Source organism: Oncorhynchus keta, chromosome 18, assembly GCF_023373465.1.
Source record: "Oncorhynchus keta strain PuntledgeMale-10-30-2019 chromosome 18, Oket_V2, whole genome shotgun sequence".
Taxonomy (NCBI): Eukaryota; Metazoa; Chordata; class Actinopteri; order Salmoniformes; family Salmonidae; genus Oncorhynchus; species Oncorhynchus keta.
The window spans coordinates 17,288,554-17,308,920 of record NC_068438.1 but is presented as its reverse complement, the minus strand read 5'-3'; the positions used below and the strand labels follow the sequence as shown (position 1 = coordinate 17,308,920).

At 43.9% G+C, this 20,367-nt stretch overlaps 1 protein-coding gene across 1 annotated transcript in view; it reads right to left on the bottom strand.

Moving 5' to 3' along the window:
* LOC118379069 (calpain-5-like) overlaps window positions 1-17,600 on the bottom strand; it is a 37,898-nt gene extending 20,298 nt beyond the window's left edge. The window contains exons 1-2 of the mRNA XM_052467502.1: window positions 17,200-17,600; window positions 6,597-6,756 (exon numbers count right to left, since the gene is read on the bottom strand). Coding sequence (XP_052323462.1) covers window positions 6,597-6,752 — 156 coding nt within the window. The 5' untranslated portion in view covers window positions 6,753-6,756; window positions 17,200-17,600. The remainder of the gene's footprint in view (window positions 1-6,596; window positions 6,757-17,199) is intronic.
* Window positions 17,601-20,367: the final 2,767 nt, after the last annotated feature.

Genomic DNA, 20,367 nt, shown 5'->3' with positions numbered 1-20,367 from the left:
TATGAGTAGTGAGTGATCCTAGGGTGCTTTATGAGTAGTGAGTGATCCTAGGGTGCTTTATGAGTAGTGAGTGGTCCTAGAAGGCTTTATGAGTAGTGAGTGATCCTAGAAGGCTTTATGAGTAGTGAGTGATCCTAGGGTGCTTTATGAGTAGTGAGTGATCCTACGGTGCTTTATGAGTAGTGAGTGATCCTAGAAGGCTTTATGAGTAGTGAGTGATCCTAGGGTGCTTTATGAGTAGTGAGTGATCCGAGAAGGCTTTATGAGTAGTGAGTGATCCTAGAAGGCTTTATGAGTAGTGAGTGATCCTATAAGGCTTTATGAGTAGTGAGTGATCCGAGAAGGCTTTATGAGTAGTGAGTGATCCTAGAAGGCTTTATGAGTAGTGAGTGATCCTACAGTGCTTTATGAGTAGTGAGTGATCCTACGGTGCTTTATGAGTAGTGAGTGATCCTAGAAGGCTTTATGAGTAGTGAGTGATCCTAGGGTGCTTTATGAGTAGTGAGTGATCCTAGAAGGCTTTATGAGTAGTGAGTGATCCTAGAAGTCTTTATGAGTAGTGAGTGATCCTAGGGTGCTTTATGAGTAGTGAGTGATCCTAGAAGTCTTTATGAGTAGTGAGTGATCCTAGGGTGCTTTATGAGTAGTGAGTGATCCTAGAAGGCTTTATGAGTAGTGAGTGATCCTAGAAGGCTTTATGAGTAGTGAGTGATCCTAGGGTGCTTTATGAGTAGTGAGTGATCCGAGAAGGCTTTATGAGTAGTGAGTGATCCTAGGGTGCTTTATGAGTAGTGAGTGATCCGAGAAGGCTTTATGAGTAGTGAGTGATCCTAGAAGGCTTTATGAGTAGTGAGTGATCCTAGGGTGCTTTATGAGTAGTGAGTGATCCTAGAAGTCTTTATGAGTAGTGAGTGATCCTAGGGTGCTTTATGAGTAGTGAGTGATCCTAGAAGGCTTTATGAGTAGTGAGTGATCCTAGAAGGCTTTATGAGTAGTGAGTGATCCTAGAAGGCTTTATGAGTAGTGAGTGATCCTAGGGTGCTTTATGAGTAGTGAGTGATCCTAGAAGGCTTTATGAGTAGTGAGTGATCCTAGAAGGCTTTATGAGTAGTGAGTGATCCTAGGGTGCTTTATGAGTAGTGAGTGATCCTAGAAGGCTTTATGAGTAGTGAGTGATCCTAGGGTGCTTTATGAGTAGTGAGTGATCCTAGAAGGCTTTATGAGTAGTGAGTGATCCTAGAAGGCTTTATGAGTAGTGAGTGATCCTAGAAGGCTTTATGAGTAGTGAGTGATCCTAGGGTGCTTTATGAGTAGTGAGTGATCCTAAAAGGCTTTATGAGTAGTGAGTGATCCGAGAAGGCTTTATGAGTAGTGAGTGATCCTAGGGTGCTTTATGAGTAGTGAGTGATCCGAGAAGGCTTTATGAGTAGTGAGTGATCCTATGGTGCTTTATGAGTAGTGAGTGATCCTAGAAGTCTTTATGAGTCGTGAGTGATCCTGGGGTGCTTTATGAGTAGTGAGTGATCCTAGAAGGCTTTATGAGTAGTGAGTGATCGTAGAAGGCTTTATGAGTAGTGAGTGATCCTAGGGTGCTTTATGAGTAGTGAGTGATCCGAGAAGGCTTTATGAGTAGTGAGTGATCCTAGGGTGCTTTATGAGTAGTGAGTGATCCGAGAAGGCTTTATGAGTAGTGAGTGATCCTAGAAGGCTTTATGAGTAGTGAGTGATCCTAGGGTGCTTTATGAGTAGTGAGTGATCCTAGAAGTCTTTATGAGTAGTGAGTGATCCTAGGGTGCTTTATGAGTAGTGAGTGATCCTAGAAGGCTTTATGAGTAGTGAGTGATCCTAGAAGGCTTTATGAGTAGTGAGTGATCCTAGAAGGCTTTATGAGTAGTGAGTGATCCTAGGGTGCTTTATGAGTAGTGAGTGATCCTAGAAGGCTTTATAAGTAGTGAGTGATCCTAGAAGGCTTTATGAGTAGTGAGTGATCCTAGGGTGCTTTATGAGTAGTGAGTGATCCTAGAAGGCTTTATGAGTAGTGAGTGATCCTAGGGTGCTTTATGAGTAGTGAGTGATCCTAGAAGGCTTTATGAGTAGTGAGTGATCCTAGAAGGCTTTATGAGTAGTGAGTGATCCTAGGGTGCTTTATGAGTAGTGAGTGATCCTAAAAGGCTTTATGAGTAGTGAGTGATCCGAGAAGGCTTTATGAGTAGTGAGTGATCCTAGGGTGCTTTATGAGTAGTGAGTGATCCGAGAAGGCTTTATGAGTAGTGAGTGATCCTAGGGTGCTTTATGAGTAGTGAGTGATCCGAGAAGGCTTTATGAGTAGTGAGTGCCCTAGGGTGCTTTATGAGTAGTGAGTGATCCTAGAAGGCTTTATGAGTAGTGAGTGATCCTAGAAGGCTTTATGAGTAGTGAGTGATCCTAGGGTGCTTTATGAGTAATTAGTGATCCTCGGGTGCTTTATGAGTAGTGAGTGATCCTAGAAGGCTTTATGAGCAGTGAGTGATCCTAGAAGGCTTTATGAGTAGTGAGTGATCCTAGAAGGCTTTATGAGTAGTGAGTGATCCTAGAAGGCTTTATGAGTAGTGAGTGATCCTAGAAGGCTTCATGAGTAGTGAGTGATCCTACGGTGCTTTATGAGTAGTGAGTGATCCTAGAAGGCTTTATGAGTAGTGAGTGATCCTACGGTGCTTTATGAGTAGTAAGTGATCCTAGAAGGCTTTATGAGTAGTGAGTGATCCTACGGTGCTTTATGAGTAGTGAGTGTTCTTAGAAGGCTTTATGAGTAGTGAGTGATCCTACAGTGCTTTATGAGTAGTGAGTGATCCTAGGGTGCTTTATGAGTAGTGAGTGATCCTAGGGTGCTTTATGAGTAGTGAGTGATCCTAGAAGGCTTTATGAGTAGTGAGTGATCCTAGAAGGCTTTATGGGTAGTGAGTGATCCTAGGGTGCTTTATGAGTAGTGAGTGATCCGAGAAGGCTTTATGAGTAGTGAGTGATCCTAGAAGGCTTCATGAGTAGTGAGTGATCCTAGAAGGCTTTATGAGTAGTGAGTGATCCGAGAAGGCTTTATGACTAGTGAGTTATCCTAGAAGGCTTTATGAGTAGTGAGTGAACCTACGGTGCTTTATGTGTAGTGAGTGATCCTAGGGTGGCAACACATATTCTAAGTGATTTCAACGAGTCTTTCTCCATTCTGATTGTTTTATACTGTTCAATTGAATCAAGAATAATTTTCTGCATTTTCATCCATTTCCGGCACTCATTTGAGATAATTTCCATACTGCGGCAATGCAGGGCTGCACGATATGGGCAAACAATCTAGACCTGCAAATTTACTTGCGATTTACAGCAGAACACTTGGGTGAACTGTTGGAATCATGGAAATGATGATTATTCTAATTCTATAGTTTGAATATAATAGTGGGAACGTTGAATACAGTGTTGTTTGACATGAAAACAAATGAAAATGCCAGGAAGGTGTTGTTATTGTGACAGGCAAGGAACCAAAGTGTTGATAAGTGTTTTCCCTAGGGGACCCTATAATCTTTAGCTTCACGGAATGTTTTCTCTTAGCTACTTCATATAGCTAAAATTCTTGCTTTGCGTATTCCTCTTTGATTTAGAAGATACATGCTTATTAGGTCTACACCATCACTGGTATTATCAGGCTGTATTTCTAATTACGTTTGCTCTGACTCAGTACAGTATTTATTGGCTAGCTAATGATTTGCATTAGCGGTTAACAAGATTTAGGCCCAACTTGCTAAGAAAATGCAAACTAGCTGTTGGCAGATGTAAGAAACACAAACTAATAGTGTAATTATAGAACGCTAGTTGATTTATAATAAGAAGCTAAGTGAAAATAGCATCGTTGTCATCAACATTGTTGCATGTGCTGCATTGATCATGCAGACTGAACACAAGTGTCTCATGGTTGAGAAACAAGAAATGTGCTCCTTGAGTGACAGTGGGCGGTGCTAGGTCTGTGTGGAAAGTGGCATGGAGAGAGAGAGAAGAGAGAGGAGAGATATGACTCAAGTAGCAAAGTAAACCATAAAAATGGTACACCAGGCATATCACATTTAACAAACCAAACATTCAAATACCGTTATAGAAGGTAAAGTAAAAACCCAAACCCGTCCATGCATCAAAACCGGTATATCGTAAAATACGGTACACTGCCCAGCCCGAGGAGGACAGTACCAGGCTGGGGTGGTGATGTAGGCCCTGGAGCAGGACCAGAGGAGGAAGAGGAAGAGGAGAAGCAGGCCTGACCACACTAAGCTACTCTTTGGGACTGTACTAGACACTACTATAACTAGAGGTTAACAGGGGGATCAGAGGTCTTGTGAAAGACATTGGGGATAAAAACCTCTGGTACACTCCCAAAGAAGATCAGTAAGTCTAACACACTGTAGAGTGGCTCTTTTCTCAACCCTTTCCATGGTTCGCTGCTCTAACCACACACCGCCACACCCTACCCGCGCTTTCTCTGAGCCAGGGGGCCCTCCTGAGGAATCTCACTGGGTGAGAAGTAACCTTTTGCCTTGAGCTTGATCAGCTGCTGTGTTGGAGCAAGGCTGGAGGAAAAACATGAATACAATAGATATATTATCTATGAGTAATACCTTTACACCAAGGCTTTATTTACTGGTCCAACCAGTCCTGCTGTTACACCCTCCCTTACCTGGACTGTAACCACAGCTGTAGAATAATAGCAGAGTATAAAGAAAGTAGAACATATCATGGGAGCGGCATGTACTGTAACAGATGAATATCGGAACAGTAGACACACACGGATGTGAAGCAGAACAGACAGAAGGTACTGTTGGTTGTCACCAGAGTGTTGCTGTTTGTTTTATCCGTCTCCCACTGGACGGACTGCTCTCTCTCTCTCTCTTCTCCTGTGTTCAGACAGTCAACGCCACGTTAGCTCCTGATACAGCTCAGTGCTGCACAACCAGGACGTGTGTGTGTGTTGCAATAGTGTTTCCATCTATCAGCAGTGATAACATACTGGTCACCTGATATTAACTAGTACCTCTCCTACTGGTCACCTGATATTAACTAGTACCTCTCCTACTGGTCACCTGGTATTAACTACTCCCTCTCCTACTGGTCACCTGATATTAACTACTACCTCTCCTACTGGCCACCTGATATTAACTATTACCTCTCCTACTGGTCACCTGGTATTAACTAGTACCTCTCCTACTGGTCACCTGATATTATCTAGTACCTCTCCTACTGGTCACCTGGTATTAACTACTTCCTCTCCTACTGGTCACCTGGTATTAACTAGTACCTCTCCTACTGGTCACCTGATATTAACTAGTACCTCTCCTACTGGTCACCTGATATTAACTAGTACCTCTCCTACTGGTTACCTGGTATTAACTACTCCCTCTTCTACTGGTCACCTGATATTAACTACTCCCTCTCCTACTGGTCACCTGATATTAACTAGTACCTCTCCTACTGGTTACCTGGTATTAACTACTCCCTCTTCTACTGGTCACCTGATATTAACTACTCCCTCTTCTACTGGTCACCTGATATTAACTACTTCCTCTCCTACTGGTCACCTGGTATTAACTAGTACCTCTCCTACTGGTCACCTGATATTAACTAGTACCTCTCCTACTGGTCACCTGGTATTAACTAGTACCTCTCCTACTGGTCACCTGATATTAACTACTACCTCTCCTACTGGCCACCTGATATTAACTACTTCCTCTCCTACTGGTCACCTGATATTAACTACTTCCTCTCCTACTGGTCACCTGATATTAACTTATTCCTCTCCTACTGGTCACCTGATATTAACTACTTCCTCTCCTACTGGTCACCTGATATTAACTACTTCCTCTCCTACTGGTCACCTGATATTAACTACTTCCTCTCCTAGTGGCCACCTGATATTAACTACTTCCTCTCCTACTGGTCACCTGATATTAATGTACCCACACACCATTTGAAGGGTTCATAGAGAGGAACATTTCTTCCATTTCATCCTCTATACCTTCCCTGACCCATTTTCTTTCTTCCCCCCCAATCGATCTGAAAGTCTGAGATAATAAACAAACTCTCAGTTGAATGCTTATTCAAACACCTTAACTCTAGGGCTGGCACAATTACTGTATAACCGTGTAACCGACAGTTATGGATGAAGACAGTCATGAAAATAGAATTACCGTACAAATAAAATAATGAACCGCTCACTGTAGACGGGATGGCCGGGCAATCGTGCGGTTGAGTCCATTTCTGCGATAACATGGACTCTTCAAAACTGTGATTTTCAAACACTATGAGAATTCGCGGTGATGTGGGGAACAAGAAAATACCCTCCCTCTGGTTAGAAACTCTTTGTTTTGAATATCACTGTTTTTGACTTTTAATCCTACCAAGTGGTGACAGCTTTTATCCTAGGACCTTTCTTCTCTTTTTAACCACAGATCATAGAAACACACTGCTTTCACATCAGGTAGACACTGGTTTGGTGCTGAAGAGGATGAATATGAGGTTGAAAAGTGGCAGAATTGCCCTTTAACTCCCCCCCCACACACACCCCTCCCGTCAGTGTGTGGTACCTTAGGTCTCTTCCAGGTGATGGTTCCTATGCTGTTCGTCTTATAGAACAGAGACTGGTCTGTAGCCGGAAACACTGAGTCTTCAAACAGGACCCGATGCTGCTGGCACTTCTTACGCAGGGAGGAATAGCCCTGTCCTTCAAATGGCACCACCATCACCCTGCAGGAACACACACACATACACTGTCACACACACAGCAGCAAAACACTGGTTCTCATACGACACAACCATCACCCTGCAGGAACACACACACATACACTGTCACACACACAGCAGCAAAACACTGGTTCTCATACGACACAACCATCTCCCTGGAACACACACACATACACTGTCACACACACAGCAGCAAAACACTGGTTCTCATACGACACAACCATCTCCCTGGAACACACACACATACACTGTCACACACACAGCAGCAAAACACTGGTTCTCATACGACACAACCGTCTCCCTGGAACACACACACATACACTGTCACACACACAGCAGCAAAACACTGGTTCTCATACGACACAACCGTCTCCCTGGAACACACACAGTTACAGACAAGTCCAAACAGTGTAAAAAATTATATTTTCTGGAAGGAAAAACACTTTGTGTAAACTTAAACGACCAATACCAGACAAAGCGTAGAAATTATAAGGGACCTATAACATTATATGTATATAAATAAGAGAGAACTAACAGTCCCCTACATAAAAGCTAAGTAATGAGGGAGAATAAAAACAATGAATTTAGCAGTATTGATTTTGCTATTATGTCTGAACAAAAGAACGCTGAATTAGTCATGGGAAAATGCATCGAATGGCTGGATATTAGCTTCAAACTGCAACCTTTTCTCTCAGCTCCATGACAAAATTACAGCGCCAAGATAGGGGCCTGCGCGGCCATTGCCACGCCGACCACCTCAGCCACTTGATATTTAAAAACCTGATATTGATAATGGTAGCACAGGAGGTTGGTGGCACCATAATTGGGGAGGACGGGCTCGTGGTCATAGCTGGAGGAGAATGTTATCAAATAAATTAAACATGGTTTCCATGTGTTTGGTGCCATTTAATTCGCTCCGTTCAGGCCATTATTATGAGCTGTCCTCCTCTCAGCAGCCTGAGTATGGTGGTTACCGTAGCTTAAAGGCTACATTTTTCTGGTGGGCAGTCTATCAGATCTATGCCCAGAAGAGGGCAAACAAGAGAAGGGTGTGTGTGTGTATGTCTGGGTGGTGTGTGAGAGTGACAGAGACCCATTATCTACATTCTACACTGACTCCTCCCATTGAAAGTAGAGAAAAAGAACCACCGTTGTTCAAGGATATCCTCTTTTTCAACAAACACAGCACGTTACACCATAACAACATACGTCTCCAGTCACGTGACACATACACACAACAGACACTCCTAGTTTACCAATGGATCACTGGGAGTAACCAGCTCTCAACTCCAATGTTAGATCAGAGGTTACCAGACCTTTTAGCATAGTGGGCTTTTACAGTCTGAAGTTTTTTACCATTGTCTGTCTGCTAAACACACCTATTGCTGCTGTTCACAGGTCAGACAGTCGGCAGGACACTCTTGTAGTCATGGAGATGCTTATGGGATGTAGCTAGGTAGTGTAATCATGTTAGTGTTTGACAACCCTATTAGAGACAGAACACACACACAGTGTTTACCATAGACAAGGAGAGGGGTGAAGGGAGTAGTCGGTTCACAACAGCTGGAAGTACTAACTATACTGAACAAAAATATAAATGCAACATCTAAAGTGTTGGTCCCATGTTTCATGAGCTGAAATAAAATGTGTTTACATCCCTCTAAGTGAGCATTTCTCAGTTGCCAAGATAATCCATCCACCTGACAGGTGTGGCATATCAAGTAGATGATTCAACTGATTCATTACACAGGTGCAGCTTTGTCACACAGCACAATGCAACAGATGTCTCAAGTTTTGAGGGAGGTTGCAATTGGCATGCTGACTGCAGGAATGTCCACCAGAGGCGTTGCCAGAGAATCTTATGTTAATTTCTCTACCATAAGCGGCCTCAAACGTGGTTTTCGAGAATTTGGCAGTACGTCCAACCGGCCTCACAACCACAGACCACGTGGAACTGTGCCAGACCAGCAACTCCACATCCAGTAAAATCTTTGAAAATGTTGCATGTTGCGTCTATATTTTTGTTCAGTATACACTACTTGTTTGGATAAACTTCATTATTATTATGTATAGAATTGTATTGTTATTTATTTTTTACTTTTTATGTGATGCACACTGCAGAGACTACAGGAAGAAGAATTATCACTGAAGTATCACAGTCAATCATTGTAAAGTTTGTTTCTGTGTCAATTAATCCCAAAAGCATTGGGTTTGCCAACTGGTGATTTGACACAAAAATAAAATATAATTCATTCACTCACTACAGGAATACTGTATGCAGTTCAGTCAACCACCGCTACTGGTTGGACTTAAGTCTACTGGAGGTCTAGATGGAGCTGTCACGGTACTACCTACAACTACACTGCTCAAAACAATAAAGGGAACACTTAAACAACACAATGTAACTCCAAGTCAATCACACTTATGTGAAATCAAACTGTCCACTTAGAAAGCAGCACTGATTGACAATATATTTCACATGCTGTTGTGCAAATGGAATAGACAACAGGTGGAAATTATAGGCATTTAGCAAGACACCCCCAATAAAGGAGTGGCTCTGCAGGTGGGGACCACAGACCACTTCTCAGTTCCTATGCTTCCTGGCTGATGTTTTGGTCACTTTTGAATGCTGGCGGTGCTTTCACTCTAGTGGTAGAATGAGACGGAGTCTACAACCCACACAAGTGGCTCAGGTAGTGCAGCTCATCCAGGATGGCACATCAATGCAAGCTGTGGCAAGAAGGTTTGCTGTGTCTGTCAGCGTAGAGTCCAGAGCATGGAGGCGCTACCAGGAGACAGGCCAGTACATCAGGAAATGTGGAGGAGGCCGTAGGAGAGCAACAACCCAGCAGCAGGACCGCTACCTCCGCCTTTGTGTAAGGAGGAGCAGGAGGAGCACTGCCAGAGCCCTGCAAAATGACCTCCAGCAGGCCACAAATGTGCATGTGTCTGCTCAAACGGTCCGAAACAGACTCCATGAGGGTGTTATGAGGGCCCGACGTCCACAGGTGGAGGTTGTGCTTACAGCCCAACACCGTGCAGGACGTTTGGCATTTGCCAGAGAACACCAAGATTGGCAAATTCACCACTGGCACCCTGTGCTCTTCACAGATGAAAGCAGGTTCACACTGAGCACGTGACAGACGTGACAGAGTCTGGAGAAGCCGTGGAGAACGTTCTGCTGCCTGCAACATCCTCCAGCATGACCGGTTTGGCGGTGGGTCAGTCATGGTGTGGGGTGGCATTTCTTTGGGGGGCACATGGAGGGCTCACCAGAGGTAGCCTGACTGCCATTAGGTACCGAGATGACATCCTCAGACCCCTTCTGAGACCATATGCTGGTGCGGTTGGCCCTGGGTTCCTCCTGGGTTCCTCCTAATGCAAGACAATGCGAGACCTCATGTGGCTGGAGTGTGTCAGCAGTTCCTGCAAGAGGAAGGCATTGATGCTATGGACTGCCCACCCGTTCCCCAGACCTGAATCCAATTGAGCACATCTGGGACATCATGTAATAGCATTCCGGCGCCGACAGAGATGGCCGCCTCGCTTCGCGTTCCTTGGAAACTATGCAGTTTTTGTTTTTTTTACGTGTTATTTCTTACATTAGTACCCCAGGACATCTTAGGTTTCATTACATACAGTCGAGAAGAACTACTGAATATAAGATCAGTGCCAACTCACCATCAGTACCATCAGTACGACCAAGAATATGATTTTCGCGACGCGGATCCTGTGTTCTGCCTTTCAACCAGGACAAGGGAATGGATCCCATGCGGCGACCCCAAAAAACGACTCCGTAAAAGAGGGAAACGAGGTGGTCTTCTGGTCAGACTCTGGAGACGGGCACATTGTGCACCACTCCCTAGCATTCTTCTCGCCAATGTCCAGTCTCTTGACAACAAGGTTGATGAAATCCGAGCAAGGGTAGCATTCCAGAGGGACATCAGAGACTGTAACGTTCTTTGCTTCACGGAAACATGGCTCACTGGAGAGACGCTATCGGAGGCGGTGCAGCCAGCGGGTTTCTCCACGCATCGCGCCGACAGAAACAAACATCTTTCTGGTAAGAAGAGGGGCGGGGGCGTATGCCTTATGGCTAACGAGACATGGTGTGATCAAAGAAACATACAGGAACTCAAATCCTTCTGTTCACCTGATTTAGAATTCCTCACAATCAAATGTCGACCGCATTATCTACCAAGAGAATTCTCTTCGATTATAATCACAGCCGTAAATATTCCCCCCCAAGCAGACACATCGATGGCTCTGAACAAACTTTATTTGACTCTTTGCAAACTGGAATCCATTTATCCGGAGGCTGCATTCATTGTAGCTGGGGATTTTAACAAGGCTAATTTGAAAACAAGACTCCCTAAATTTTATCAGCATATCGATTGCGCAACCAGGGGTGGAAAAACCTTGGATCATTGTTACTCTAACTTCCGCGACGCATATAAGGCCCTGCCCCGCCCTCCTTTCGGAAAAGCTGACCACGACTCCATTTTGTTGATCCCTGCCTACAGACAGAAACTAAAACAAGAAGCTCCCACGCTGAGGTCTGTCCAACGCTGGTCCGACCAAGCTGATTCCACACTCCAAGACTGCTTCCATCACGTGGACTGGGATATGTTTCGTATTGCGTCAGATAACAACATTGACGAATACGCTGATTCGGTGTGCGAGTTCATTAGAACTTGCGTTGAAGATGTTGTTCCCATAGCAACGGTTAAAACATTCCCTAACCAGAAACCGTGGATTGATGGCAGCATTCGCGTGAAACTGAAAGTGCGAACCACTGCTTTTAATCAGGGCAAGGTGACTGATAACATGACCGAATACAAACAGTGCAGCTATTCCCTCCGCAAGGCTATCAAACAAGCTAAGCGTCAGTATAGAGACAAAGTAGAATCTCAATTCAACGGCTCAGACACAAGAGGTATGTGGCAGGGTCTACAGTCAATCACGGAATACAAGAAGAAAACCAGCCCAGTCATGGACCAGGATGTCTTGCTCCCAGGCAGACTAAATAACTTTTTTGCCCGCTTTGAGGACAATACAGTGCCACTGACACGGCCTGCAACGAAAACATGCGGACTCTCCTTCACTGCAGCCGAGGTGAGTAAGACATTTAAACGTGATAACGCTCGCAAGGCTGCAGGCCCAGACGGCATCCCCAGCCGCGCCCTCAGAGCATGCGCAGACCAGCTGGCCGGTGTGTTTACGGACATATTCAATCAATCCCTATACCAGTCTGCTGTTCCCACATGCTTCAAGAGGGCCACCATTGTTCCTGTTCCCAAGAAAGCTAAGGTTACTGAGCTAAACGACTACCGCCCCGTAGCACTCACTTCCGTCATCATGAAGTGCTTTGAGAGACTAGTCAAGGACCATATCACCTCCACCCTACCTGACACCCTAGACCCACTCCAATTTGCTTACCGCCCAAATAGGTCCACAGACGATGCAATCTCAACCACACTGCACACTGCCCTAACCCATCTGGACAAGAGGAATACCTATGTGAGAATGCTGTTCATTGACTACAGCTCGGCATTCAACACCATAGTACCCTCCAAACTCGTCATAACCTCACACTCAACGTCAACAAAACTAAGGAGATGATTGTGGACTTCAGGAAACAGCAGAGGGAACACCCCCCTATCCACATCGATGGAACAGTAGTGGAGAGGGTAGTAAGTTTTAAGTTCCTCGGCATACACATCACAGACAAACTGTATTGGTCCACCCACACAGACAGCATCGTGAAGAAGGTGCAGCAGCGCCTCTTCAACCTCAGGAGGCTGAAGAAATTTGGCTTGTCACCAAAAGCACTCACAAACTTCTACAGATGCACAATTGAGAGCATCCTGGCGGGCTGTATCACCGCCTGGTACGGCAACTGCTCCGCCCACAACCGTAAGGCTCTCCAGAGGGTAGTGAGGTCTGCACAATGCATCACCGGAGGCAAACTACCTGCCCTCCAGGACACCTACACCACCCGATGTTACAGGAAGGCCATAAAGATCATCAAGGACAACAACCACCCGAGCCACTGCCTGTTCACCCCGCTATCATCCAGAAGGCGAGGTCAGTACAGGTGCATCAAAGCTGGGACCGAGAGACTGAAAAACAGCTTCTATCTCAAGGCCATCAGACTGTTAAACAGCCACCACTAACATTGAGTAACACACTGACTCAACTCCAGCCACTTTAATAATGGGAATTGATGGGAAATGATGTAAAATATATCACTAGCCACTTTAAACAATGCTACCTAATATAATGTTACATACCCTACATTATTCATCTCATATCCATACGTATATACTGTACTCTATATCATCTACTGCATCCTTATGTAATACATGTATCACTAGCCACTTTAACTATGCCACTTTGTTTACATACTCATCTCATATGTATATACTGTACTCGATACCATCTACTGTATCTTGCCTATGCTGCTCTGTACCATCACTCATTCATATATCTTTATGTACATATTCTTTATCCCCTTACACTGTGTATAAGACAGTAGTTTTGGAATTGTTAGTTCGATTACTTGTTGGTTATTACTGCATTGTCGGAACTAGAAGCACAAGCATTTCGCTACACTCGCATTAACATCTGCTAACCATGTGTATGTGACAAATAAAATTTGATATGATTTGATTTGATGTCTCGCTCCATCCACCACCACCAGGTTGCCTAGCCCGGCGGTGATACAATCTTCGGCAAAATCATTCGCAAGGAGATTCCTGCAAAAATATTATTTGAAGATGAAGATGGATGAAATGGATGCCGCCTCTGCTGTAAAAATTAAGAGAGATATTGATAGAACATCAGACCTCATTATCCTTCGGTTGCCATGTAAAACATCTGAGCAAGATTTGAAAGACTACTTTGCCACTTTTTACACATACAGAGATCACCTGTTCACCGACACTGTGTCTCACAAAGACACGGCCGTTGGAACCAAAAACCTCAAATTTGGACTCATCAGACCGGTCTTATGTCCATTGCTCGCATTTCTTGGCCCAAGCAAGTCTCTTCTTATTATTGGTGTCCTTTAGTGTTGGTTTCTTTGCAGCAATTCGACCATGAAGGCCTATTTCACTGTCTCCTCTGAACAGTTGACGTTGAGATGGGTCTTGCACCACAGACTGTCCAGGAGTTGGCGGATGCTTTATTCCAGGTCTGGGAGGAGATCCCTCAGGAGACCATCCGCCACCTCATCAGGAGCATGCCCAGGCATTGTAGGGAGGTCATACAGGCACGTGGAGGCCACACACACAACTGAGCCTCATTTTGACTTGTTTTAATGACATTACATCAAAGTTGGATCAGCCTGTAGTGTGGTTTTCCACTTTAATTTTGAGTGTGACTCCAAATCCAGACCTCCATGGGTTGAGAAATTTGATTTCCATTGATAATTTGTGTGTGATTTTGTTGTCAGCAAATTCAACTATGTAATGAAAAAAGTATTTAATAAGAATATTTCATTCATTCAGATCTAGGATGTGTTATTTTAGTGTTCCCTTTATTTTTTTGAGCAGTGTATATAGTCCTTGCAGATCTGAAGGAGTAGGAACTAGGGAAGGGGACTAGGGGTATGAATGGAATGTGGCCAGCCTAGCTGTGGGTTCTGTCTAAGAAGGGGACTATTGGGTTCTGTCCTGACAGGAAACATTATCTCCACATGTCAAAATCACTACTACTACAGAGGTCCTCTCCATATTCATCTCTATCGCTCTCATTCTCTCTCTTTCTCTCCCCTCTTTCACATACACTTCATCTCATTTGCTCTGCCTGTTTATTTTAATTCTGTCTCACTTCTCCATACTACCCTTCTTTCTATCCCACACTCATCGTGTATCAATCTCACTCTTTGTACAGTGCATTTGGAAAGTATTCAGACCCCTTGACATAACATTTTATTACATTACAGCCTTATTCTGAAATGTATTCAATTGTTGTTGTTTTTCCCCCTCAATCTACACCCAATAATGACAAAACAAAAACAGGTTTATAAAAAATAAAAAAAATAAAGTGAAATATCACATCTACATAAGTATTCAGACCCTTTACCAAGTACTTTGTTGAAGCACCTTTGACAGATATTACAGCCCTGTGTCTTCTTGGGTATGACGCTACAAGCTTGGCACACCTGTATTTGGTGAGATTCTCACATTCTTCTCTGCAGGTCCTCTCAAGCTCTGTCAGGTTGGACGGGGAGCGTCGCTGCAGAGCTATTTTCAGGTTTCTCCAGAGATGTGAGATCGGGTTCGAGTCCGGGCTCTGGCTAAGCCACTCAAGGACATTCAGAGAGTTGTCCTGAAGCCACTCCTGTGTTTGTCTTGGCTGTGATTAGGGTCATTGTCCTGTTGGAAGGTGAAACTTCGCCCCCAGTCTGAGGTCCTGAGTGCTCTGGAGCAGGTTTTCATCAAGGATCTCTCTGTACTTTGCTCCATTCATCTTTCCCTTGATCCCGACTAGTCTCCCAGTCCCTGCCACTGAAAAACATCTCCACAGTATGCTGCCACCACCATGCTTCACCGTAGGGATGGTGCCAGGTTTCCTCCAGACGTGACGCTTGGCATTCAGGCCAAACAGTTCAATCTTGGTTTCATCAGACCAGAGAATCTTGTTAATCATGTTCTGAGAGTCCTTTAGGCAGTGGAGTAAAGCACTTAAAGTACCAGTCAAAAGATGACACACCTACTCATTCAAGGTTTTTTTTTTTTTTTACTATTTTCTACATTATAGAATAATAGTGAAGACATCAAAACTATTAAACAACACATATAAAATCATGTAGTAACCAAAAGTGTTAAACAAATCAAAATATATTTTAGATTCTTCAAAGTAACCACCATTTGCCTTGACAGCTTTGCACACTTATTTAATTTAACTAGGCAAATTATTTAAGAACAAATTCTTATTTACAATGAAGGCCTAACCTGGACTACGCTGGGCCAATTGTGGGCTGCCCTATGGGACTCCCAATCACAGCTGGTTTTGATGCAGCCTGGAATCGAACCAGGGTCTGTAGTGACCGCTGCGCCACTCGGGAGCCCACGGCTGTATTGTTGTCTCTACCCTTTTGCCCTTTGTGATGTTGTCTGTGCCCAATAATGTTTGTACACTGTTTTGTGCTGCTACCATGTGCTGCTGCCATGTTGTGTTGCTACCATGTTGTTGTCATGTGTTGCTGCCATGCTATGTTGTTGTCTAGGTCTCTCTTTATGTAGTGTTATCTCTCTTGTCGTGATGTGTGTTTTGTCCTATGTTTTTAATCCCAGCCCCCGTCCCCGCAAGATGCCTTTTGCCAGGCCGTCATTGTAAATAAGAATTTGTTCTTAACTGACTTGCCTAATTAAATAAATAAATAATGGAGCGAGCGTCACATTAGTCTGTAACAATCAGCTAGCTACTCGAACCACAACACCAACCCAATGTTAGCGGAGGGTGTGACTGGCATGGTGTGAGGGTGTTCTCAGGCAATAACACCGAAAGACATGGTACAGACTGAAATGGCAGAGACAAACTATACTACAACCGTCTCTTTGTTCACAGTTCAGTCCCCATTTAACATACTCAAGAGTATAGGACTGAAAAGAATAGTTGAGTCCTACATGACTCATCAGGCTTTAGAACTTCTACTGAGGAAAAATGAGTTGGGGATGGAGAGAGAAAGTCAGGATTCACAACAGACCTCCACAGCCTGGGGCAAAGGTAGTAGCTCTGCTCAATAAGTCTAAACACATTTTACAGACTGCAGCTGCTGGGGGGAAAGAAAGTGTATGTTCTGCTTTCCTGCGAGTGAGCTCAGCATATCAACCACACCCACAAATAGATAGTAGACTATTGAACTGAACTAACGTCAAAACGTGTTTGTTTTATACTTTCTGAAGACAGAGCAGTTGGTAGCCAAGTAAAACTCAACTCCGCGATGTACTGTACTTCACATCAACGGAGTTGCGCTACATCTAGTGTGGGCTTCGACATCACATAAAATGCATATTTTTGTATTTTTCTAAAATACTGCTTTTGTCCTGTGTAAATGTGGGCTATTTTTGGGGTTGTTGAAATACGTCGTTTTTTTATAAAAAAAAAAAAAATATATATATATATATATATTATATATATATATATATATTATATATATATATATTATATATATGTAACTTCCGAGCTCCAGTCCGCCCACTCGCGTCTTCACTCGTCTTCGCTCAACTCCGTTGATGGTCTACATCGTGGAATATAATTTAACTTGGCTAGCAGTTGGTAAAATCGTATGCTCTAAAAAAAGTTTAAATACATTCACACAGAGACATTCATATGCATAATTGCTGTGGGCTATGCTCTACAAAAGATTAAATAAGTTCATTCATCATCATTCATTTCCGTAAAACCGACTGGCTGCTTTAGTTTGGGGTAGTTTACCTTGGAAGAGTTGACTCCCTCGGTGACGTATTCGTTTCTCTCCGGTAGTACTGGGGCTTCAGTCGGTGAGACCCCTGGTTCGCTCCTGGAGGCTGCTCTTCTGATGCACGAGCTCCCCAGGGCTCGCTTGCTGTCTCTTTCTCACTCTTTCTCTCTCACACACAGGGGAGGGCTGAGTCTTACGGCGGGAGGTGAGCTCTGGCTACTCCTGTTCCCTGACCATGTTGATCAGAATCATGTGGTCCATTTTAGTGTCCACTAGACCTACTGCTCCAATGACATGATCAAGTTGAATCAAAGCTCTTGAAAATATTAATTGGAGCCTACTGCTCTTCACATAAACCATTTGAGAATAAATCCACTAAGTGCCTATTTCGGCTAATTTCCAAACAGTAATCTATTTCTGCCTTGTCATAAAAAAAAGTGTGATGTTAAATCAATAAGGCAGGGGGGTGTGGTATATGGCCAATATATCATGGGCTGTTCTTACTTGCGACGCGGAGTGCCTGGATTCAGCCCTTAGCCTTGGTATATTGGCCATATATCACAAACCCTCCAGGTGCCTTATTGCTATTATAAACTGGTTACCAACGTAATTAGATCATAAAAATAAATGGTATATGGTCTGATATATCACGGCTGGCAGCCATTCAGCATTCAGGGCTTGAACCATCCAGTTTATAATTATCTTTTGATTCTGGGCAAAACTCCTCACCTTACTCTTCATAAAGAATTGTAACTAAAGCAACTTCGCAAACTCAATATTTTATTTTTCTCCAGAATTAGGTCTAATTCGTTTCAAAACGCACAAAGAAAGATAGAATGTTGCTGTACAATGTTTTCGAAGATGTATGTCTGGTGGCACAGTGGCATGCGTTTAGGCTGGGCTCACACAGGCAGCCCAATTCTGATCTTTTTCACAAATTGGTCTCTTGGCCAATCAGATCTGAAAAAGCTCTAATGTGAAAAGATCTGATGTGATCGGTCAAAAGAAGAATTAGTGGAAACAATTAAAGAATTGGGCTGCCTGTGAACAAATCAAATTGCAGCCAGTATGCAGCAGATCAATCAATTTGCCAGTCTGGAAACAATGTAACACTTTCCCTATCCCAATCTGCTGTCCCCACATGCTTCAAGATTGCCACCATTGTTCCCGTACCCAAGAAGGCAAAGGTAACTGAACTGAATGACAATCGTCTCGTAGCACTCACTTCTGTCATCATGAAGTGCTTTGAGCGACTAGTCAAGGATCATATCACCTCCACCTTACCTGTAAACCTAGACCCACTGCAATTTGCATACCGCCCCAATAGGTCCACAGACGATGCAATTGCCGTCACACTGCACACTGCCCTATCCCATCTGGACAAGAGAAATACCTATGTAAGAATGCTGTTCTTTGACTATAGCTCAGCATTCAACACCATAGTACCCTCCAAGCTCATCATTAAGTTTGAGGCCCTGGGTCTAAAACCCACCTTGTGCGATTGGGTCCTGGACATCCTGACGGGCAGCCCCCAGGTGGTGAAGGTAGGAAACAACATATCAACTTCGCTGATCCTCAACACTGGGGCCCCAAAAGGGTGCATGCTCAGCCCCCTCCTGTACTCCCTGTTCTCCCATGACTGTGTGGCCATGCACGCCTCCAACTCGATCATCAAGTTTGCAGACAACACAACAGTAGTAGGCTTGATCACCAACAACAACGAGACAGTCTATGGGGAGGAGGTGAGGGCACTCGGAGTGTGGTGTCAGGAAAACAACCTCTCACTCAACGTCAACAAAACAAAGGAGATGAACGTGGACTTCAGGAAACAGCAGGGGGAGCACCCCCCTATCTACATCGACGAGACAGCAGTGGAGAAGGTGGAAAGTTTCATGTTCCTCAGCGTACACATCACAGACAAACTGAAATGATTTACCCACACCGACAGTGTGGTGAAGAAGGCGCAACAGCGCCTCTTCAACCTCAGGAGGCTGAAGAAATTTGGCTTGTCACCTAAAACCCTCACAAACTTCTACAGATGCACAATTGAGAGCATCCTGTCGGGCTGTATCACCTCCTGGTATGGCAACTGCACCACCCACAACCACAGGGCTCTCCAGAGGGTGGTGCAGTCTGCACAACGCATCACCGGGGGGGCAAACTACCTACCCTCTAGGACACCTACAGCACCCGATGTCACAGAAAGGCAAAAAAGATCATCAAGGCCAACAACCACCCGAGCCACTGCCTGTTCACCCCGCTACCATCCAGAAGGCGAGGCCAATACAGGTGCATCAAAGCTGGGACCGAGAGACTGAAAAATAGTTTCTATCTCAAGACTGTTAAACAGACATCACTAACACAGAGAGGCTTCTGCCTACATACAGACTTGAAATCATTGGCCACTCTAACAGATGGATCACTCGTCACTTTATTAATGCCACTTTAATAATGATGTTTACATATCTTGCGCTACTCATCCCAGATGTATATACTGTATTTTATACCATCTATTGCATCTCATCTATACTGATCGGTCATGGCCCATCCATATATTTATATGTACATATCCTTATTTCATCCCTTTATTTAGATTTGTGTGTATTGGGTTAAGCAATTTCACTACACTCGCAATAACATCTGCTAACCGTGTGAATGTCACCAATACAATTTAATTTAATCGGCATAAGTTTACAGTTTGTTTGGAAACAACACGTTTTTCACGTCTCTGCTATTTACAATACTGCAGCGCCCACCTGTGGCCACCGGGTAAAAGGACCGCAGCGTAATGTACTGCCAGTGGCCGTGACCGAGGTGGCGAAGTGTCTGTCTGTCGCGCTGTGTCATTAATGTTTAACACTAAGGGACTGGAGTCATGTGAGAAACTGCACTTTACTGAACTGAAGAAAGACAACATTCACATCAGACAACGGGAGAGATGGACAAGAAACATCTAACGTGTTAGTTTAAATGAAGTCGGTTTGTTGTTTAAGGAGATACACTTAGAACAAACTACACAGTAAGTCATAATGCTATTATGATGAGGAGCAATGTATTGAAATATAATTTTTCACACAAGGCTATTACTTATTCACCCTGTGTGTTTTAATTAAGGAGTATATCAAGAGAACCCATGTCAGATACTTGATTGGTTAATTTATTGATCGGTTGATTGCTTTATT